A 24,897-nucleotide genomic window follows, 5' to 3' on the forward strand; every position below is an offset into this window, starting at 1 on the left:
GATCCCAAGTCAAATAGAGTAGGATATGCTCAGGAACAAAGTATTATTAAATGGAAATGGTACATTTCCCAAAGAGCTAAAATAGGCGAGCACGGGGTCGCTACTTTACATGAAAAAATAGCTAATATTCCTAACGGAGAGCTGGAAATCAAAAAGCCAGTATATGCTCATGAATCCCCAGTAAAATGGGGAGTGGGATTTGATAATCTCACGTCAGAACAACAAAAACATGCTTGGTTCACAGATGGGTCTGCCAAATATGTGGGGGGAGAGCGGAAGTGGAAAAGTGTGGCCTATAACCCTAAAACTGATACTACCCTAGTGATGGAAGGAAAAGGAATGAGCAGTCAATACGCTGAATTGATGGCGGTAGTCACTGCTTTAAGGAAAGAAAGAGGAGGGGAATGCCATCTTTTTACTGACTCCTGGTCGGTCGCTAATGGTCTTGCTACATGGTTAATGGGATGGAAGTCCCATAATTGGCTAATTCATGGTAAGGAACTGTGGGGTAAAGAATTGTGGCAAGACATAGAAGAAATTGTACAGGAAACCACAGTGTCAGTATTTCATGTAGATGCACATATGCCTGTTGATTCAATGGAACGATTGTTTAATTCCCAAGCAGATGCTGCAGCTGCCATTTCTGTAACAACTACTAATGAAATTCCTAAGGTGGAAGAATGGTTGGAAGGTACAGCCATTTGGGCACATCAGAAAAGTGGACATCTTGGAGAAAAAGCTACTTACAGATATGCGTGTGCCTTGGAATCCTTGGAATATGGTATGGGGTAAGAGGCGCTGCCCCCGGGCGACGTATTACAATTAAAGAAGGGGTCGTTACGTCATGGAGATGGAAGCATTCTTCAATGGATCGGAAGCAAGATAACTTCACTTGCAGCGCTAACTCCAGATGTATCATTGCAAATGTGACAATAAAAGACCATACATGGATTACAGAAATTAAAAGCAATGAACACACTAGACCAATCGCCCAATACGTATTATATGAGGGACTAAACACTACCTTGAATATAACTACAGAAGTGCTAGTCATGTGTTGTCAAACAGAAGAATTTATGACATGGAACAGTTCGACTCAGAGGTATTTTGTTACAAACAATTGTACTACATATATTGGAACCCAAATGAATATTACTGTGAATAGGTCTTATGTAGTATGTACTAATGCCACAGAAATTTATAACCGATCAATGTGGGTAGAATTTGTGATATTCATAAAAAATGATACGGCCAAGATAGATCCAGGACAAATAAAGAGATTACCATCCACATGTGAAATGGTAGGTCTACACGCACAAAAAATTAATGTGATGTTTGAAATATCATTTCCTCCCTCTTCTCAGTGTTCATACCGAGGAAGGAGAGCATGGTATGATACATTAATGGGGGGATATGGTACCATCACAGGTACTTTAAACACATTTGATATTGAAACATTGGCCAATAGATTACATAAGGCGGGAAGTAATATTAATGATGCTTTGACTATAGCTGCAAAATGGATGCCTACCATATGGCAATCTGCATTATTACAAACAGGGATTGATAATCAATTACTTAACCTAGCAAATGCCACAGCAGATATTGAATATATAATTGATCAGAAGGTTTCCAACATAATTAATTGGACTCTATGTACGTTACAAACCATGCAGCAACAACAACAAAAAGGAATTTTTCAATCTAAATTAATGACTGGAAATGAGCAGATATGGAGGACCGTGTTTAATAAAACTATACCAAAAACCTTTTGGATACAATTTCAAGCACCAGAAGTACAATGTAATGATACTCACTGCATAGGAATGTTTAAAATGTATAATGTTACCAAAAAAATTATTATGTGTAAATATGTAGTGTTACACCTCATACTAGGGGAACCTCAGAAACAATTTTTCTGGGCACCTAAATTCAACGGACAAATGATTGATATGAATAATCAAACTCATGATTTAACATTTTGTGACTCCACATTGCAAGGGCGTATTTGCAAATTACAATCAATAGTATATGAACCATGTTTATTACAAAATACTGTAAATGTGTGTGAATGGACCATATTACCGGTAACTTATCAATATATGATTGAAATAGCACCACGTGTAATATGTGTGGTGACTAATGAGCCAATAATACCAAAAATGATAGTACCGTTTGTAGGATGCTTACACAATATGTCAACACTTCTTTGGCAGAATCAAACTTATGTTTTAACTCCTGATTTAGGACTTAAAACAAATGTACTCTGGGAAAACAATTTTTCCGTTCCAAATTGGGATTTGAAGTTGGAAAAGTTAAAGGCAATAATACAAGGATCCCGTAGGATAAATCAGTCCATAAGGAATTTGAACAAAAGTATATTAGAGCACCAGATTAGTACTACCATTGTAGCAGATCAAATTATTCATATTGGATCCACAATTGCAGATGCAACTTCGCATCACTGGTGGGATGTGTTTCTGGGCTATGCACCATCAGCTACTACCACTTTGAATTGGCTAATTCACCCTTTACTTATTCTAACCATAGTAGTACTTGTTTTGTCCTTGTGGAATTGTTACGTGGTTTATGGACTATGCTGTAAATCAACACGGCCCACGATGGTATCCTATGGCAGTATCACTCAATAAGGACCGAATGTGATACGAGTGTGAAACGGATGTTATGAAAGAATTATTAATATTGAATGACACTGCCTAGGATCCATGAAAGCTGTCACAAGGATGAGAACGAGCCAGGCCAGAAATTTTTCAGCACCTACTGATAAACTGCCTATTGTCACTGTCAGCACACGAGCAGAGCCAGGAGTTTTCAGCACCTGATGATAGGTGCTTAACAGAAACACACTCTCACCACATGAGATAAGCACGCGTTTGTACCTCCAATCTGGCTAAAGGGGGTAGGGGAAAAAGTATCCAATCCATAAAGAGGGGCTGGGTATACAACCCACGAGCTACCCCACGAGCTAAGCTAGATGTTTTCAAGACATGCTGATTGGGGATTACACTCTCAACATGAGATAAGCACGCGTTTGTACCTCCAATCTGGCTAAAGGGGGTAGGGGAAAAAGTATCCAATCCATAAAGAGGGGCTGGGTATACAACCCACGAGCTAAGCTAGATGTTTTCAAGACATGCTGATTGGGGATTACACTCTCAACATGAGATAAGCACGCGTTTGTACTTCCAATCTGGCTAAAGGGGGTAGGGAAAAAGTACAATATAAAAAGTGCTTGCCAAGAAAGGTAAGCAGGGACATTTCTTTTCCATTGCTGACGAGCTGTGTGATGTCATATTGAATAAGCCTCCTGATTGTGGTCCCCCCATCGGAGTGATGCAATAACCGGTAATGTATTGATTCAAACTCTGTATTTAATCAATGATTATGGCTAGAAATATTGTATATATGTAATAAAACTTAATTTGTATACTATTTTGATTTCCTGGCATTCTGTCCAGTGTGGAAAGTGACTGAAGGCCTTTTTTATTTTGCCTTTTTAAAATAGTAATACAGAGAGAAACCAAGCTGCCAGGTGCAGAGACTGCAGATTGGAAATTCAGAAGGGACTGATGATGCTGAGTAAGCAGAGAAGGAAACAGTGGAAGAGGTATGGGTTCCCTGGAACTGAGTTGAAGTAGAAGGGAGAACCAATGTTGCCTGGGCCACCGTGGAGCGATGAGAATCATGGTGGCCCGTTCCCTCTTGAGCTTGAACAAAGTCCGCAGCAGGAGCGGTAGAGGGGGAAATGCATATAGGAAGAGACTGGTCCAATCCAGGAGAAATGCATCGGGCGCCAGACGGTGAGGAGAGTAGAGTCTGGAGCAAAACAGGGGCAGTTGATGGTTGTGGGGAGCTGCAAAAAGGTCCACTTGAGGAGTGCCCCATTGAATGAAAATGGACTGAAGAGTCATGGGATCGAGAGACCATTCATGAGGTTGAAGAATTCTGCTGAGATTGTCTGCTAAGGAATTCAGTTCCCCTTGAATGTAGACAGCCTTCAGTAATAAGTGACGAGCTGTCGCCCAAGACCAAATCCTTTGGGCTTTCTGACACAACAGGTGGGAGCCCGTCCCTCCCTGTTTGTTGATGTAGTACATAGCAACTTGATTGTCTGTGCAAATGAGTAGTACTTGAGGAAAGAGAAGATGTTGAAATACCTTGAGGGCATAAAACATCGCTCGAAGTTCCAGGAAATTGATGTGGTGTTTCTTTTCCTGGGCAGTCCAAAAGTGAGCTCCCCAGGCATAGGGGGAGGAATCCGTGGTGATGACTAGTTGATGAGGAGGTAGATGGAACAGCAGACCTCTGGATAGATTTGAGGATGTCAACCACCAAAGAAGCGACTGTCGAAGAGACGAGGTCACAGATATGTGTTGTGAACAAGGATCCGTCGCTTGGGACCACTGGGTCGCTAAGGTCCATTGAGGAGTACGCAGGTAGAGACGTGAGAAAGGTGTGACATGTACTGTGGAGGCCATGTGTCCCAAGAGCACCATCATGTGATTTGCAGAGATGGAAGTTTGCTGAAACACCTGCTGACAGAGATAAAGGATGGTGTGAAGGCGGTTTGGTGGAAGAAATGCCCTCATCCGAATAGTGTCCAGAATGGCTCCAATGAATTGAAGTCGCTGAGTTGGAATGAGGTGCGACTTGGGTAGATTGATTTCGAACCCCAACAGTCGAAGGAAGTGAATGGTCTGATTGGTGGCAAGCTGAACCGCCTGAGGAGAATGAGCCTTGATTAGCCAGTCGTCCAGATAAGGGAAGACTTGAAAGTTGTGAGAGTGGAGATAGGCCGCAACCACAATCAGACATTTGGTGAATACCCTGGGAGAGGAGGCCAGGCCGAAGGGTAACACCTTGTACTGATAATGATGTTGGTTGATGAGAAAGCGTAGATATTGCCTGGACGTCAGATGGATAGGAATATGTGTGTACGCCTCCTTGAGATCGAGGGAGCATAGCCAGTCGCCCTGAGAGAGAAGAGGATATAGGGTGGCAAGAGATAGCATTTTGAACTTCTCCTTGACCAAACATTTGTTGAGATCTCTGAGATCTAATATTGGTCTGAGGCCTCCGGTCTTTTTGGGTACTAGAAAGTACCGGGAGTAAAATCCCTGGCCTCGCTGATCTTGAGGAACTTCTTCGATGGCGTTGAGAAGAAGGAGGGATTGAACCTCTTGAGCGAGAAGGAGGGACTGAGACTTGTTGGAAGCAGACTCTTTTGGTAGGCCTAACGGCGGAGGAGTCTGGAAGTTTAGGGAGTAGCCGTGGGCTATGATCGAGATCACCCACTGGTCGGTGGTGATTACTTCCCATCGAGAGTGAAAAACGTGAAGTCGACCTCCTATGGGCTATGGAAGAGGACAGGAGGGAGGAAGACTGGCAATGCCCTGGAGAAGGGAGTCAAAAGGGCTGCATCGGTTTAGTTTGAGGGGCAGGCTTTACGGTAGGCGGCTGTTGCTGACGAGCCTGTTGGTGCTGTTGGCGTTGCCTCCGAGGTTGAGGAGGATGAGGCTGAACTGGCCGAGCAGAAAACCTCCTCTGATACGAAGGTTGTTGTCTAAATGGACGAGGAGGAGAAGGCTTCTTCTTATTTTTCAACAAGGTGTCCCACCGTGTTTCATGGACAGAAAGCTTTTGCGTGGTGGTATCCATGGACTCCCCAAACAGCTCATCCCCTAGGCAGGGCGCATTGGCAAGCCGGTCCTGGTGGTTCACATCCAGGTCTGAGACTCGGAGCCATGCCAACCGTCTCAACGCTACAGACATAGCAGTGGCCCGTGAAGTCAGTTCAAAAGTATCATAAATTGAACGGACCATAAACTTCCTGAGTTGCAAAAGGCTGGAAGTGCATTGTTGAAATGCAGGAAGGTTTCGGTCCAGAATATACTTTTGAAAAGAGGTCACCTGTTGGATGAGATGTTTCAGGTAAAAGGAGAAGTGAAACGCGTAATTACCTGAACGGTTGGCCAACATCGCATTTTGGTAAAGACGTTTCCCAAATTTATCCATGGCCTTGCCCTCTCTGCCAGGAGGGACACTAGCTCCCGTAGATTTCTTCAGGGTCGACTCCACCAGCAGAGACTCATGGGGAAGTTGGTGTTTGTCAAACCCTGGAATAGGAATCACTTTATAAAGTGATTCCAGTTTCCTAGGGGCTCCTGGAATTGTTAGAGGAGTTTCCAAATTCTTGTAAAAAGTTTCCCTCAAGATGTCATGGAGGGGTAACTTCAAAAACTCTTTGGGAGGTTGGTCAAAATCCAAGGCATCGAGAAATGCCTTGGATTTTTTAGAGTCAGACTCTAGAGGAATTGAAAGGGTGTCTGACATCTCCTTTAGGAACTTGGTGAAGGAGGAGTGCTCTGGCTTACTAGCAGGATCCTGCACCGATGGATCATCCTCATCTTCCTCGGTACCGAGGGGATCGTCAGAATCATCCCACAAATCAGGGTCCCGTACTGATTGAAGACGGCCCTGAGAAAGGGGAGTGGAGGATTCGGTATGCTTGGTCATGCGTACCGATTTTCCTGAACGTGTCGACACCGTACCTGGTGACTGCACAGCGGTACGGGTGTCAGAGAACGGTACCGGATCAGAAGCCGAGTAAGCAGTACGCCGAAGAGACTTCGGCTCTGCCGACAGAACAGGCATAGAGATAGATTTTTGCGGTGCCGATAACGTCGATGCCGATAAAATGGGCTGGTCGACAATCGGCACCAAGGCTCAGTAGGTACCGACACTGGAAGGTTCGGAGTCAGTAGAGCCGGGAGCAATTGTTGTAGTTGCTCCTTAAGTTGGACCTGTAGGATGGAGGCAATACGCTCATCCAGAGTCGGTCCCGATGGCACCGGTACCACTTTTTTCTTGCTCGGTACCTGCGGTGCAGCTCGACGCTCAGGCGAAGTCGATGCCGATGAAGAGGCAGTAACTTCAATGGGAGCGGAGCGCTTACGGGGCCGGCGCGCAGTCTGCAGGACTTGGCTCACTGCATGCTCGACTGGCGGCCTGAGAACAGTAGGGGAAGGCTTCTTAGCCGGCTTACCTACGGGATGCGACACCGGCGATGGATCTTGCGGTGCCGACACTACCAGTGTCGACTTGGAGGAAGTTGCAGGAGTCGATACCGGAGGAACTTCCATAGCGGTACCGAAAAGGATCCGCTGCTGTATTTGACGATTTTTCAAAGTTCTCTTTTGAAGAGAACTACAGCGGGTGCACGTTTCTGCCCTATGGTCCGGACCCAGACACTGCAGGCACCACTTGTGCGGGTCGGATAATGATATAGGGCGCGCACACCGCTGACACTTTTGAAAACCCAGTGAAGGGGGCATGAAGGGAAAAACAGCCGTAGCAAAATCGAAGCCCGAGGCTTCGATGGTGCCAACAGGCCCCGCCGGGGCTGACCGAAAAAAATCGAAAAAAAAGTGAATTTTTTTTTTTTTTTTACACAAACGAAATAAAATAAGAAAGAGAACAATTCTCGAAGAAAAAGAACGCGCGAGCGGGAAGGCGACTAACAATGAAAAAAATTTTCCAACAGCCGTTGGAAACACGCGTCTTCTTAGCTCCGCGGAAACTAAGAAACTGGGGACCGCGCGCCTTCGTCGGGCGGGAAGGCACTCGCGCACGCGCGGTGCGGCCTAACTAGAACTTTCTAAGTTCTTAGAGTGCAATCACTCTAAAATTGTCCGTACCGGGGCTCCGTCAGCGCCGTCACCCATCAGTCAAGAATATGCTGCCTGCTTGTCCTGGGATAATGTGAGGTTATCAAATTTGCTGATGACACCAAACTCTGCAGCAGGGTTAGAAACACGGAAGACTGTGAAGACCTGCAAAGGGACCTAACGAGACTGGAAGACTGGGTAAAAAAGTGGCAAATGAGTTTTAACGTAGAGAAATGCAAGGTCATGCATGTAGGGAAAAAGAACCCGATGTTCAACTACAAAATGGGGGGGAACACTGCTAGGGGTGAGTAACCTGGAAAGGGGCCTGGGAGTGATGGTCGACACATCACTGAAACCATCGGCGCAATGTGCGACAGCCTCAAAGAAAGCAAACAGAATGCTGGGCATCATCAAAAAGGGTATCGCAACCCGGACGAAGGAAGTCATCATGCCGCTGTATCGCGCAATGGTGCGCCCGCACCTGGAGTACTGTGTTCAATACTGGTCGCCGTACCTCAAGAAGGACATGGCGGTACTCGAGGGAGTGCAGAGGAGGGCGACTAAGCTGATAAAAGGTATGGAAAATTTTCCATACGCTGACAGGTTAAAAATGCTGGGGCTGTTCTCCCTGGAGAAGAGGAGACTTAGAGGGGACATGATAGAAACCTTCAAAATCCTTAAGGGCATAGAGAAAGTGAATAGGGACAGATTCTTCAAACTGTGGGGAGCCACAAGCACTAGGGGTCACTCGGAGAAATTGAAAGGGGACAGGTTTAGAACAAATGCTAGAAAATTCTTTTTTACCCAGAGGGTGGTGGACACATGGAACGCGCTTCCGGAGGATGTGATAGGCCAGAACTCTGTACAGGGGTTCAAGAAGGGTTTGGATAGGTTCCTGGAGGATAAAGGGATAGAGGGGTACAGATAGAACCTGAGGTAGGTTATAGAAGTGGTCAGAAACCACTTCACAGGTCGCAGACCTGGTAGGCCGCCGCGGGAGCGGACCGCTGGGCGAGATGGACCTCAGTCTGACCCAGTGGAGGCAACTTCTTATGTTCTTATGTCATGTCATGGGTGCATCCTTACTTCCACATTTAAATGACCATGCATTGCTGATCTCCACACTGCATGTATGCTAAATAATTTCCTTAAAAACATCAGAAACTCTAAATGGACTCTGCTTTGGAATAATCCATGATTCAGGCTCTTACATGGCTTTGCATCAGCCCCTTCTAAGTATACAGTCTGCTACCCAAGTGGAGATTGAAGAAACAGGATCAAAGGTGACAAAGAGCTGGGAGGACCCTCTATGCGTTTTAGTAAGGTCCATGTAGTATGTGTAGAGGAGCTTGACCCCCCCCCCCCCCAGTGAAGTAGAAAGGCATCCAACACAATGTGATAGGGGACAAAGAATCTGAAAAGAACTGTTGAAGTTTGCTGTTCTGAGGGAAAACAAATATCTGGTGCTCCCCATTGAGAGAAAATCAGATGCAAGACTGTCATACTGAGAGACCATTTGTGAGATTGAAGAATCCTGCTCAACTTGTCTGCGAACACATTCTGCTTCTCCACCAAGTAAAGCACCCTGAGAAGTAACCCATGAGCAGTGGCCCAAATCCAAATCTCAACTGCCTCCAGACAAAGATTCTGTGCCTCTTTATCTGTTAAAATAGAACATGGTGACTAGGTTGTCCACATGGTCCAGTACTATCTGTTGAAGAAGGGGGTCTTGGAATGTTTTGAGAGCATTCCATATCCTTCGTAGCTCTAGAAGACTGATATGAAGGATTTGTTCATAGTGAGACCTCAATCTCTGAGTGTGGAGACCACCTAGATAAGCTCCCCAGCCTAGCATTGAAGCATCTGTGGTTAGAAGCTTTTGGTGAGGAGGGGGCTGGGAGACCCCAGGTAAGATTTTGTGCTACCATCCATGATTGTAGATTTGGGGTAACTTGAACTGGAGCAGAGAGGGATTGCATGGTTTGGTAACATTGTATTGATAAGGTCCATTGTAGAATTTTGAATTGAAGGCATGCAAATAGGGTCACATGAACCATCAATGCCATGTGACTGAGAAGGCGTAACATCTGGTGTGTGGAAGTGAACTTGAGGGTAGAGACTGACACAAGTGAATGAGATTGTTGAACCTCTGCTTGGATAGAAAAGCCCAACGTTGAATGGTGTTCATGATTGCTTCTGTGAACTCCAAGGATTGAGACAGCTGTAGATGTGGCTTTGATAGTTGATGGAAGCTCTAGAAGATCGAGGAGATGAACTGTTGAGGTTATGGCATGCTGAGCTGCTTACAATGATGAAGCCTTGATCAACCCAGTCATCAGGGAAATATTTGAAACCCCCATAAGCGAAGGGTTGCTGCAACTACTGTTAGGCATTTTGTGAAGACATGAGGAGCAGAGCTAGTTCGAAGGGCAAGACCTCTCCACTCCACTTCACAATCGCATACAGACACAGGAAAGCGCTTGCATGAGGTTACAGCAGTGAGGCAGGCAATGTTCCAGAACATGACCGCCAGACATTTAAGGCACAAACTTTCCATAAAGAATCATTCTTTATAATACCAAGGGCCTCAAAATAGTACCTTGCGGGCCGTGAGTTTAAGACCACTGTTCTATAAGATACATCAAATATGCTACTAGCTAGGAACTTTCTCGCAGTGAACAAGTTCTTGGATAAGTGTTGGAATTTTTTAAAGTTTCTCTTGAGGGATGAACCCCCTCATACTCTGAAAATTGTTTAAGCAAGGACTTTAAATAAATAAATAAAAGAATAGCACTGGTAGTCCATAATGCATTTATCAAGAGTCAAATGTTTTGGCTCATAATTAACACTGGGTCCAAAGACCCTGGACAGCACTGATGTGATAGAGAATTCTTAAAAGAAATATTGGTATAGGTGGAATTTTTTCAAAAAATAACTGAAGTTGAATCTTTCTAAATAGTTGGAAAAAAAAGCAACTCTGATTTTAAATGGATCATACTTAACTGAAGGCATAAAGTTAAGACCTACTTCTAACACTTCTTGTTGCCACACAGAAAAGATGAAATTCAGATAAATTAATTATTGCTGATCTTCGATGGTATGAGCTCTAGTCATTGGTGGCCTTTTAGTTTTGATCATAGAAACCTACTTTCTTGTTGCCTTAATGTCTTCCTTATTTAAAGGAGGCATATCCTGAGTAGAGAATGACACGGGGACAAATTTGTCCACATCCCAACAGGATCTATCTCCATCCCTGTCTCATCCCCATGAGTTCTGTCTCTGTCCCATCCTTGCAAGCTGTCCTCATAAATGTTTGAGGCTTTTGCAGATGAGGACAGAGTTGCAGGGATGGGATTGGATAGAGATCCTGTAGGGATGGGGACAAATTTGTCCCCGTGTTATTCTCTAATTCCTGAGTAGACCTCAAATGTACATAAAGGTGGTCAAGTGGGTCCTCTTTAGATGCTGTAAGTGGTTTTCACAAAGGAAATAAATTATTAAATAGAATACATTAATATTTTTTCATTTAACATCGTTCAGTTAATGCTTATCAAATTAACCAAATACCCAACATGAAACAACATACCTTTCCCCAGATCTAACATTCTCATATCATTGATTCTTGTTCCCTATTATATCGTTATAATTTAAGATCTCCATAAACTACACACATATCTTCCCATTCATATGCCTGTCTGTATTTCAATGCATTCTATATGATCGTGAATTAAGTTACATGTTTTGTGAATACTTATTACAAAGTGAGATACCTTGTAGTAGCACATACCCAGAAGTCTCAGCTTTGTACTCTGCCCCATGAGTATCCCACCAGCTACAGCAAAGGAGATGTTTATTTTGAGGGGGGACTAAGTTCAAAGTGGGAGGCCCAGCCTCCTTTCATGGTTATGCCACCAATTGTGTTTAGTATAAAATGAAGTACTTGCTGAGTTTGTTTTGGGGTATCCAGTTCAGTTTTGACACATTTTTCTTATGCAACCATTGCTCTGAAAAGTACCTCTCTCAATTCTGCTTTAAAATGATTTTAATGCTATATTGTTTGATTCTTTACTCATTGCTGCATTAAAAACCATTTGTGTATCTTGGAAGGACCTCTTACAAGTTACCTATGCCAGATGGTGGAACCAGATTTGTTTGCTCTACAGTTATGAGCTTTATATTACCATAAAATCCAACTCATTTCTTTTAACAAGAAATGGTCAACCCTATGTGTCCTATATGCCGGCAAATACGGTTATTTGTTTATATTGTATTTTATTGTTGATTTAAATAAACTAAGATTTAAAAAAAAAAATCAAAACTGTCAGAAGTAATTGCTGCTTTTTATGGGGACAGGCAACTTTTATGGGGGGGATGGGCAGGGACCGAGTAGATTCTTAGCGGGGACGGGCAGGGAGAGAGGGGATTCCTCACTGGGTTGGGGGGGCAAAGGGGATTCCTCGCGGGGTCGGGCGGGGACAGGGGATTCCTTGCTGGGATTCTGGCGTAGATGGGCAGGAACAGGAGGGATACTGATGGGGACGGGCGGGATTTCTGTCCCCATGCAACTCTAGTACAGAGCCTGGCAGGAGGGTGGGGCTGGGTGCAGAGCCTGGCAGGACAGGGGAGAAGTGAGTGAGGGGAACAGGGTGCCGAGCCTGGCAGAGCAGAGCAAGGCAAGGCACTTGAATATTAACACACACACACCAGTTTATATTTGAGTCAACCTTTTTTTCCTCCTTTTTAAGGGAGAAAAAAAAGATTACCTCGGTTAATATTCAAGTACATATGGAAGTTTAATCATAAAGGGACTTGTATAACACCTTTCTGTGGTTACATATTCAAAGCGGTTTACATAAATACAGGTACATATTTTTGTAACTGGGGCAATGGAGGTTGACTTGCCCAGGATCACAATGAACAGCACTGGGGTTAATACTACAACCTACCGCTAGGTCACTCTTCACCTCAAAGTAATACAAAGTAGAACTATCACAAGCTACTATCACGAGAAGACAGTGTTTAAATCACCTTGAAGACAGTATTACAAGCAAAACACTGTCTGTGTTAGAGAACCTTAGGGATTCCCTCCCGCCTCCTCTGCCAGCAATTCATCTTCAGTGTGAAGATGAATAAGAACTGCTGATTTAAGACCTATAGGGATTACCTGTAGGTACTTTAGATACAGTAAGGTGAGGAGCAGAAGACCTGTTGCTTTAAAACCAGTTGCTGATAGCTATTATGATGAGCATAAAGACCTCCTCTGGGTTCATTTACAAATATAGAACCTGCAATGATCAAGCCTACTGCTAAATTATTGCCAGTGTTTGTAGTATTTATATTCAATTAGCTTTTACAACAATTCTCTCAGATATACTGTATACCCTGCACCTTTACTTCACCTACAACATGAGGACTATTGTGAGTTTATGTTTTAGGATAATGGACTGAGATTTTCTGGTCTAACCAATTGCTTACTATTTTATCTAGAAGAAAAATCTTGGAATATTAAGTCTAAGCCTATTTAAACTCCACTATTTAATCTCTTTTTACCCTTTGTTTCTCTGATCCTGTTTACCCAGCTATAATGAGCTAATAACGTCATTGTTATTTCTGCCCAAGAGAGTTCATGCAAACTGTTTATCTAAAATATGGTTCTAGGGCTTCTGCCTCAGAAGTGTGATTACTTTATATTTCTAAAGAATTCAATTAAAATTAAAAAAATAATAATAATAATAACAACTTTATTCTTTTATACCGCCATAACCAAGAGTTCTAGGCGGTTTACACTAAAAAGAGCTGGACAATCAGCGAGCTACAATAATAAAATAAAAATACGGATATATTATAAAATACAGTTTCAATATAAAACTCTCATTGAGTAATAAACTTATCGAACAGAGTGGTCTTAATTAATTTCAGAAAAGAGCAGTAAGATAACATAGCTTGTTGAATACATTTACCTAGCCAAGATTGCTGTCTACCAGCTTGAAACGCTAGGGTCCTATCTAAGAAGGTCTTATATCTACACCCATTAATTTTTGGATAAGCAAATAAGTAAAAATTTCTAGCTTCCCTTAATGGTCTATACAACACAAAATGACAGCATCATTTTTTGAATGAAAATGTTTTATATAAACCAAATGTATAATCACACAAGATGTGCTCCCTAGTAGCCTACCAAGAGTGGGATGGGGAGGGGTATGGGGAGGGTGGCAGTCTGCCCTAAGTGCAGGGAGCCCAGGGGTGCTGGAGCAGTCACAAGTCTATAGGTCCACTTGCGTATGGTCGTCAGTTCTGACAGTCCCCGCCCCCTCTGATTTCAACTTCCTGTTCTGGGGCAGGGAACAGTCAGAGCCAATAGCCACGCACAAATGGTGCTCCACCTTGGGTTCCCACCCTACCAAGTATGCTACTGGTGCTCCCTCCCAGGAAAAAAGCTGCATTTTAGCACAAGTCAGGAATAAGACCCTGGGTTTAGCTGCCTTCATCATTCAAGATGTCTCCATATTTATATCTGCTCCTGCAGTGATAAGAAATAAGAATTGACATATCTGGATTACATTGCACTCAGTTCCAGTGCCAATTACTCGTGGGTTCCAATTTGTCCATAACTAATTGAAATTTTTTTTAAATCCAAATTATGCTTGAATACTATAGTCACTTCAGTGGACGTGATAGCACCCTTTACAGAATCATGCCTCCGGCAAAGGTAGGCACTTGAAATAAAGGTCAGGGTTTTCAAGGCCTACATTTCCAGTGCCTACCTCTGATGTGAATTGCACCTATGTAGACGCTTTACAGCATCTAACACCATTTCCAGCATTAGCCACACCTACATTCTGGTGCTGGTGTTTTAGGCAGCAGTAGGTGCCTTGAAAATTATTTTAAAACGTCTTTTTAAATGGTGTTTTTCACTTAAATTAGGCGCTGGTAGGGCGTCTACCAGCATCTAAGTTAAGGCGCTGTTTACAGAATATGGGCGTTAGGTATTATGATATGGACAATGAAAAGATGATAAAGGTCTTTAACACTGGCATTATCCCACCATTTTCTCTGCTCAGTATACTTTGTGAATGAAGTCTCTTCCATTTATGTGCCTCTCATCGCCATACTTTCAAAAGCACTAATTCACATCTACTGCCAAAGACTTTTCAGGCCAGTTATGTCAAAAGAAGAAAACTGTTAATTGAAGGATAGGTGAATATAAAGGGTCAAACAAATAGATTTAAAAGGTGGAATATTTTTATTGAAATATATTTTTTTTATTTTTATTAATTACCCAGAGTTATACTCCCCTTCACCAGTTCAAATACTAAATGAATAAAGGGCAATGTCTGAATATCTACAAGTAAACTGTAGACTGAATTACACCATCTGTGTTTGTTTTCAGAGCTATAAAAGGGAAAAAAGCAATTGGAGCTAGGAGAAAAGTAAGGCAGGCTGACCCAAAGGATGCAATTATAAAGCAGTGATCCCTCATCTGTTATTATTCACATACAATAAACTAATCTGTCTCCAGGATACTCCTTCACAGTCCCCACATTAATTTCCACCAGCTAGTTATTGGAAAAAAAAAAAAGTCTGGCAATTGGGTCAGGTCATGGAATCTGACCTCAAGACATCAAAATGCAAAATGAAATGAGGCATCATTTGAAAGCCCAAGACACCGGTGTTTGCAAATATATTCTTTTTGTATCAGTTTCATTTGTATCCTACAGTTCCGGATATACACATAGAAAAATGTTTTATAAAAATTATACTGCATAGGGTGAATACAATACCAGTAAAATAAGACCATTTTCCCTGGACTTATAGTTTATTAAAACCTTTTTATATGGTATCTACTAACTATAGGGGTACCGTAATTCTATTGCCTAGGTACTCTAGAACAGTGTTTTTGCCTGGTGTGCCGTACGGTTAGGGCCGCCATCAGGGCAGTACCACCAGTCTAGGGAGAGGGGCGGTCCGCCCCACGTGGACAGGAGAGAGCTGGACGGGGGACCCGCGGAGTTCAATACATCTCGAGCCGCGAGGCTCGTCTTCTGTTCCTGCCTGCCCTGCAGCTAACATATAGCCGATCGCAAGCGTTCCCCGATGTCAGCGCCGACGTCGGAGGGAGGGCTTAAGCAAAGCCTGCCCTCCGACGTCAGCGCTGACGTCGGAGAATACTTCCGTTCGGCTATTTGTGCGCGGCAGGGCAGGCAGGAAGCAGAAGACAAGCCTTGCGGCTTGAGCTTCGTTTTGCTGAGAAAGTTGCAAAGATGGGCTGGGAGGCAAACACGGAACACAAAAGGGGGGAGGGAGTGCGTTTTGGACACAAGGCATGAACTTGGGAGAGAGGAAGGGAGGGAAAGAGATGCTGAGGTGGGGGAGGGAATGCGGTTTTGGACACAGAAGAAATGGACTTGGGAGAGAGGAAGGGAGGGAACGAGATGCTGAGGTGGGGGAGGGAATGCGTTTTTGGACACAGAAGAAATGGACTTGGGAGAGAGGAAGGGAGGGAAAGAGATGCTGAGGTGGGGGAGGGAATGCGTTTTTGGACACAGAAGAAATGGACTTGGGAGAGAGGAAGGGAGGGAATGAGTGTTTGGACACAGAAGGCATGGACTTTGGAGAGAGGAAGGGAGGGAAAGAGATGGTTGTGTACACGGGGAATAGAAGAAAGGAGAATTTTTGGTCATAGGGAGGGAGTGAGGTACAGATAGTGGCATACCAGGGTGGGGGGGGGGGGGCGGTCTGCCCCACCCCGGGTTTACGTCCCAAGGGGGTGCACAGCTGGCCACCCTCCAGTGTTGTCCCTAGGCCGGCAAACTGCGGCTCTTTAGCCACTTGAGTGCCACCGCCGCCAACGGTGTTGTTGGTGGTGGCAGCATTATAAAATACTTTCTTTGTGTTTATTTGATTCCTATTCAAGAGAATTACTTTATATATAGTCAATATAGGCACAGAGTTAAATTTTTTAACATTTTCTAATGGTGGTGTGCCTCGTGATTTTTTTCATGAAACAAGTGTGCCTTTGCCCAAAAAAGGTTGAAAAACACTGCTCTAGAAAACCCATCAAGATCAATCACTTATTCCATTCCATGGTACAGGATCTTGATATGCAACTGGTTTCACATTTAAAATAAGGCTAGCTACGCTAATATGTTAATGTGTGCAATATTATACATTACAAGGACAAGGCATTCATATTCATGTGCATATTACATTTGCAAATGTTTAGAATCCTAGCACTTACATGGATATGTTTGCACATACTTAGGGAAGTGCTAGCAGGGCTCCCAAAATTCTTGAGCCATGCGAGCTGGCTCCAGCACACCATTGCCTCGTCTATATTCTACTAACAACATGCTGCATTTATCTCTACCCTTCTATCTTTGTACCGTTCCCTTTCACTACCCCCCTTGCTCCATTCTCTCATCTCCAAAACAAATCATTTCCATTTACCTTATCATCCCCTTCAGCCAATCATCTCCACCAACTGCGCATTTCATGTCCAGAGCACCACCGCCTCCTGCCACCTAAGCCTTATTATCAAATTCTGCATGAAGCACTGACCTGCCTTCTCCTTCTGATAGACCCACAAAAGAGAATCCAAGGATGACAGATACGAGCTGTTTTTGGAATTGTAAACCGCTATAGCACTTTGGGTTTTAACAGTATATTACCGTATAAGACACCCCCCCCCCTTTTTTTATATACATTTTTAAGAAAAAAAATTTTCTACATTTTTTCATGAATTTCCATAATGATTTACTGTACTAATTTTATAGTTATTTATGTCTACAAAAAAATGTGACTAGAGAATACTATAGTTAGGTAGGTCTTTTAATCTTCATCCTCAAAATCCAGAAACAACATGATGCATGTGTACAGTGCATACTTATGAGACCTGCAGTGTCTGAGAGAAAGCAGAAACATGACAGTGTATTAATATAAACCAGAAGTCTTAGACTGACTGAAATTTCAACTCATAATTTTGATTACCGGTGCATAAGACGCACACTATATTTTAAGCGTATTTTGAGGGAAAAAACTGTGTCCTATATGCTGGCAAATACAGTAAGGGGCTCATAATTTTAAAAAAAAGGTCTAAAAAGTGGCCTAAATGGTTACCGTATTTTCACGCAGATAACGCGCACCCGTGTAAAACACGCACACGGGTATAGCGTGCAGAAACCACGATTTTATGTACAAAAACTTTTGTATACCGCGCTCACGGGTATAACGCGCATGCAGCCCGACTGTCCTTTCGCCCGCCCCGACTCTCCTCTGGCCACCCCGACTCTCCTTTCGCCCTCCCCGACTCTCCGTGCGCTGTCCCGACTATCCGTTCACCCTCCCTGACTTTCCGTGCACTGCCCCGCCTCTCCGTGCGCTGTCCCGACTCTCCGTTCACCCTCCCTGACTTTCCGTGCACTGCCCCGCCTCTCCGTGCGCTGTCCCAACTCTCCGTTCACCCTCCCTGACTTTCCGTGCACTGCCCCGCCTCTCCGTGCGCTGTCCCGACTCTCCGTTCACCCTCCCTGACTTTCCGTGCACTGCCCCGACTCTCCGTGCGCTGCCCCGACTCTCCGTGCGCTGTCCCGACTCTCCTTTCGCCCGCCCTGCCCTGCTCCCAGCTCTGTAAGCATGCGCAATGGTCTGAGCATGCTTGCCGCTTAGTTTTCACCAAGGCTGTTTTTCTGGTGGTGTGCTTTTCACCACGTGGCTGTGGCCCCCCTCTATCTGGCCTTGTAATTTGCCCAGTGAATACTATTTTGACTATACAACAGCATCTCAGCCTTTGGGTAAGCCTATAAAAGATTAATGCTGCATGTAGAGCCCACATTTTAATTTGATCTCTTCAGATTGGTATTCTGCATTTATCTACCCGGTAGTAGAGTTTATCAATTAAATTTAAATGTACCGCCATAATGGCAGGAATAAGACGAAAGTCATATACAGTGAACTTTAAGCTTCAAGTCGTTGCGAAAGCTGAGGAAATAGGCAACCGGGCCGCAGCGAGAGAGTTCGATGTTGGAGAAACATCGGTGCGTGAATGGAGAAAAGATAAGAAGGAACTGGAGAAATGCAATCCGCGCAAACGGGCACGTCGTGGGGCCAAACCAAAATGGCCTCAGATGGAGGATGACTTGAAGCAGTGGATTCTGGCGAGAAGGGAGCAAAATCAATCAGTCTCTACTGTTGCGATTCAGATGAAGGCAAAACTACTTGCCAATGGAAGAGGAATACCCGACTTCAAAGCTGGCTTCACATGGATCTCAAAATTTATGAAAAGGAACGGACTATCAGTTTCTATTATTATCTCTAACTGCACTCCATATGTATTTTTCATACAGTTCTTCACTGTCAGTTTAATTTCCATCCTATAAGTTCACATAGAATTTTTCTTTTTTCAACCATCTTTATTTTCTCTTCTTTATTAATTTCCAGGTACTTTAGTTAGATTGTGAGCCTTCGGGACTGTAAGGGAATTTTTTAAGTACCTTCTTACTTCTCATTTATAATCTTAATGTATATTTTCTTCAAACCGCTTAGAACCTAAAGGATATAGCGGTATATAAGAAATAAATTAAATTAAAAAAAAAAATTAAATTAGATTGAGAACAACTGTTGGCCAGCGACTTCCAGATGACTGGCAGCAAAAATTGATTGATTTCCGTGACTTTGTCGCCAAAGAAATATCTGAACTTGGCATCACTGCAAAGGACGTCATCAACATGGATGAAATTCCAATGGCATTCGACATTCCAGCAACAAGAACCATAGCCCCCACAGGTACTAAATCTGTTGCCATCACCACAACTGGGCATGAAAGAACGTGTTTTACAGTCGTTCTTGGTTGCTCAGCTAGCGGGGTTAAGTTAAAGCCCATGCTCATTTTCAAAAGGGTCACTATGCCCCGTGAAAAGCTGCCCACCAGTGTGGTTGTGCACTGCAACAAGAAGGGATGGATGGACTGCGACGTAATGAGATTGTGGGTAGATAGGTAAATGCTTTAGGGCAAGACCGGGTGGATTCTTTGCAAAAAAATCCTTGTTAATTTTGGATGCCATGGCTGCCCACAAAGAAAAAAATGTTCAGGCCTACATTAATTCTACTCGTGCCCACATCGCTGTGATACCTGGAGGCCTGATGTGTAAGCTGCAACCACTTGACATCGCAGTGAATCATCCATTCAAGACTTTTATTAGAAAGGAGTGGGAGGAGTGGATGCAGAGCGGCACGCACGAGTACACACCCGCGGGGCGGCAGAAGCGGGCAACTTTCACAGAAGTCTGCAAGTGGGTGGCTTCAGCATGGGACAAAATAACACCAGATACCATTCGAAACGGATTTAGAAAAGCGGGCATTGTTTATGAAACCAATGACACTACGGGTACTACCAGTGCAGCGGAAGGAGGCAACAACATGGATATCAGCGATGATGATGATGATGATGACGATGATGACGATATCACTTCGGAAATAAACGAGGATCGTCTGCAGGCCGTGCTCAGTTTATTTAATGACGATGATGACAATTCGGATTTTGATGGATTCAAGGATTCAGATGACTGTGATGATGATGACTGAATAAACCTGTAAACTTTGTTTATTTACAACTTTACCGTAATTACGGTAACTGTATTTAGATTATTTTGTCCTCCATACTTCGTTTGATCTACCGGTTAATGTTATAGTTTATAAGAATTAACATGTTTCTGTTCTTGTTGCTGAATTCATACTCACTAACTCTAGATTAAAAGTTATAAGGTTGTTTATAAGAATGAACAGTTTTTTTCTTTTCACGTGTTTGGTTGGAGGGTGTGTCAATGGTGCGTGAGTTCTCCTATGTCTGGTTGAGGTGGATTGAATTACCGGTATTTAGCTGAAGAAATTATGGTAGTTAAACAACCCCCCCCCATTCCACACACATTACGGTAATTCTCTTCCATTTTTGTTCCCATTATAAAAAACACTGATAAGTTTCCAGAAAAAATACATTAAAATAAGAAGTGAAAACAAAGGCCCCTACAGATGAGAACATAAGAATAGCCTAACTGGGTCAGTCCAATGGTCCATCATGCCCTGTAGCCCATTCTCATGGTAGCCAATCCAGGTCACTAAATACCTGGTCAAAACCCAAAGAATAACAACATTCCATGCTACCGATCCAGGGCAAGTAGACGCTTCCCCCATGTCTTAATAACAGACTATGGACTTTTCCTCCAGGAATTTGTCCAAACCTTTTTAAAACCAGCAACGCTATCTGCTTTTACCATAACTTAAATCATTCCTTCCAAACAGAGACCTTGCTAGATGTCAAATACAGAAAGAACAAGGTACCGTAACTTCACAAGGACTTAGCTGTGCAGGAATACCTATACCTATATACCTATACCATATACCTAGTGCAAAAATGTGCAAAGGTCTGTTTTTTTCTTTCCATCACTACATAGCCTACGGTAATGCCACACAAGCAGCGCTGTTACAAATATATTCTGAAGGTCAATGCTAAGGTTAACAAAGTTTCCTTCCTTGGACCACAAGGAGATACTGACAAACCACTGAAAGAGATCCCAGGAACAACACCCAAAGACCCACTCAGTATGTGAACCAGTTGAGTGGAGTGGACTAGGGTAACTGGGGGGTGGAAATGGACCCAGAGTTTTCTCAGCAGAATTTCCCAGACCACCTCTTCCTCTCAACACATTGACACGCTAGTGGGTTTATTTTATAGCTTTTTCACTCCCTTCGGTCTGCCTGTCCCCCTTGAAGTCCTGTCCCCCCTTGAAGGTCTGCCTGTCCCCCTTGAAGGTCTGTCCCCATCCTGAAAGCCTGATGCCCCCCCCCGACGTCCGATACATCCACCCCCCCGGCAGGACCACTCGCACCCCCACCCCGAAGGACCGCCGACTCCCCGACAATATCGGGCCAGAAGGGAGCCCAAACCCTCCTGGCCACGGCGACCCCCTACCCCCACCCCGCACTACATTACGGGCAGGAGGGATCCCAGGCCCTCCTGCCCTCGACGCAAACCCCCCTCCCTCCAACGACTGCCCCCCCCAAGAACCTCCGACCGCCCCCCCAGCCGACCCGCGACCCCCCTGGCCGACCCCCACGACACCCCCACCCCCCTTCCCCGTACCTTTGGTAGTTGGCCGGACAGACGGGAGCCAAACCCGCCTGTCCGGCAGGCAGCCAACGACGGAATGAGGCCGGATTGGCCCATCCGTCCCAAAGCTCCGCCTACTGGTGGGGCCTAAGGCGCGTGGGCCAATCAGAATAAGCCCTGGAGCCTTAGGTCCCACCTGGGGGCGCGGCCTGAGGCACATGGTCGGGTTGGGCCCATGTGCCTCAGGCCGCGCCCCCAGGTGGGACCTAAGGCTCCAGGGCTTATTCTGATTGGCCCACGCGCCTTAGGCCCCACCAGTAGGCGGAGCTTTGGGACGGATGGGCCAATCCGGCCTCATTCCGTCGTTGGCTGCCTGCCGGACAGGCGGGTTTTTCTCCCGTCTGTCCGGCCAACTACCAAAGGTACGGGGAAGGGGGGTGGGGGTGTCGTGGGGGTCGGCCAGGGGGGTCGCGGGTCGGCTGGGGGGGCGGTCGGAGGTTCTTGGGGGGGGCGGTCGTTGGAGGGAGGGGGGTTTGCGTCGAGGGCAGGAGGGCCTGGGATCCCTCCTGCCCGTAATGTAGTGCGGGGTGGGGGTAGGGGGTCGCCGTGGCCAGGAGGGTTTGGGCTCCCTCCTGGCCCGATATTGTCAGGGAGTTGGGGAGTCAGCCGGGCAAGAGGGCTTGGGCTCCCTCTTGCTCCGATCGTGGATGCGGGTGGGAGCGCGTGCGAGCAGTCGTTCGGGGTGGGGGTGCGAGCGGTCCTGCTGGGGGGGGTGAATCGGGCGTCGGGCGGGGTGGGAACTATGTAGAAAAACTTTTGTATACCGCGCTCACGCGTATAACGCGCGAGGGATATGCGCGGTAGGTAAAAACGCGTATAACGCGCGCGTTATATGCGTGAAAATACGGTACTTGGACGATCAAAAAGCTGATCGTCCAAGAACCCATAATCAAAGCTGGTTTTAGACGTATCTAAAACCAGCTTAGGCCTTTCCCCTGCCTCTAAACACACAGAGAGAAAAGAGGCGTTTTTAGAGGAGGAGAAAGGGCGGGCGGTGGGCGGGAGGTAGGCCGACCTACACCTAGGTGTACAACACGTATAACCAAAGATTTTGACATGTTGCCTAGTCGGCACTTATACGTTATGACTTAGACCAGGGGTGTCCAATGTCGGTCCTCGAGGGCCGCAATCCAGTCGGGTTTTCAGGATTTCCCCAATGAATATGTATGAGATCTATTAGCATACAATGAAAGCAGTGCATGCAAATAGATCTCATGCATATTCATTGGGGAAATCCTGAAAACCCGACTGGATTGCGGCCCTCGAGGACCGACATTGGACACCCCTGACTTAGACCAAGTCAAAACAAGTATAAGTGCCGAAAAAGGGGCCGCTGAGCTGATGGCCCGGCAACCTACTCCCCCCCCCACCGCAACCATCGCGGTATGAGAGATGCCTCATCTCCCCTCAACCTGAACTGCCGCGACCTGCCCTGTGGGCGGTGCCTTAGGCACATGGATCCAACCAGGGGGTCGTGGTGGAGTCGTGGGGTCGGCGATCAGGAGATCAGGGGGGCTAGTCGTGGGGGGTTGCGTCGAGGGCAGGAGGGCCTGTGATCCCTCCTGCCCGTATTTTAGTGGGGGGTGGTAGTTAGGGATGTCGCCGGGCCAGGAGGGCTTGGGCTCCCCCCTGGCCGGATCACTGGGGGGGGGGGGAGAGGAGGGTTGGAGATCATGGGGCAAGAGGGCTTGGGCTCCCTCTTGCCCCAAACGTAATTGGGGGTTCGGGGTGCCGCGGGCCAGGAGGGCTTGGGCTCCCTCCTGCCTGGATCGTTGGGGAGGGGGGATTCTGTAACCGGTGTTGTTTTTGACAGACACTGGTTATAGAATCCAGCTTTTAGGCGAAGGACTAGCTCCTCCTTCGCCTAAAAGCTCTTGTTTTGGGTGTTTGGGAGTTAGACTTTTTTTAGGTTGATTATATGGTGTTAGTGTAGACGTAGTGGTGGTTTGGGCGTTTTAAACAGCAGAATGTAGAGGCAGGTCATTATCAAAAAACCCTCCTTTTGGACGTTTTGTTTTGATAATGGACATTTTCCCTGCTTCTACTTTCAACGTTTAAGACCTTAGGCCAAAAGGGGACTTAGACGTTTTTTTTAATTATGCCCCTCTGTGTCCACTAAGTCTGTATTTTAAGTCTGTATGTTATGTCCACACTGTAAATGCTGAAATCTATACCCCCTTTGTCTATACTGCAAATGCTGTAAAGTCTATGGGTTCCTTTCACTAAGTTGCAATAGCGGTTTTAGCACGCGCTAGACCTTAACACCAGCATTGAGCTGGCATTAGTTATAGCTGCGTAGCGCGGGTTTAGTGCGCACTAAAATCTTGCGTGCACTAAAAACGCTATCGCAGCCCTATATTTCTCACTAGCCCTACCCATACTATGAATGTACTCTTGTAACCCGTTGTGGGCTCTTTTGGGAGGATGGGCTAAATAAATGACTAAATAAATAAATACTCAGTTCTAATTCTATAATGCAAAAACATTGAATGCCATTTTTTGAGCTCCATTTACTGAATCTAGGCCAAGGGTAATTTAGGGTCTCTGACAGTATATGATCTGTAATGGGATTGCAAATTTATTAACTGGTATGCTTTTTATTTGATAAGGTACAAAGTCAAGTCAAATAAATAAAACAAAATAAACAAACTTACTAGAATGAACGGTGGCATCCATCTTTCCAACTTTTATCAGGGACCTGCTGTTCTTCATCTCTATTCCAACTTCTTGCCATACCGGTTCCAGTTTTTTACAATGGCCACACCATGGTGCATAAAACTGAAAAAAGCAAAGCACCTAATATAATTTAAAACATACAATGTAGCACGCACAATAAAATTTTCCACAATGGTAAAAATATTTCTAAAACAATTGTTTGATTTTGTTTTATACTAATAGCCCATATAAAACCTAGGCAAGTTAATTACGTGTGTTTTTAAATGTAATATAATATCACCCAATAAAGAGAGTAGACATTAGAAGATCTGAGAACTATATTTCTTTAGTCCCAACTGAAGGAACAAAAGGTGAAAGTCTCAGGGAAAAGTC

The 24,897-nt window shown here is 44.9% G+C and overlaps 1 protein-coding gene across 1 annotated transcript in view; it reads right to left on the reverse strand.

The window, feature by feature from the left end:
• TMX3 (thioredoxin related transmembrane protein 3) overlaps positions 1-24,897 on the reverse strand; it is a 201,550-nt gene that overhangs the window by 142,444 nt on the left and 34,209 nt on the right. Inside the window, exon 4 of the mRNA XM_033934242.1 lies at positions 24,504-24,627. Coding sequence (XP_033790133.1) covers positions 24,504-24,627 — 124 coding nt within the window. The remainder of the gene's footprint in view (positions 1-24,503; positions 24,628-24,897) is intronic.

The sequence above is a fragment of the Geotrypetes seraphini genome, chromosome 2 (assembly GCF_902459505.1).
Source record: "Geotrypetes seraphini chromosome 2, aGeoSer1.1, whole genome shotgun sequence".
Classification (NCBI taxonomy): Eukaryota; Metazoa; Chordata; class Amphibia; order Gymnophiona; family Dermophiidae; genus Geotrypetes; species Geotrypetes seraphini.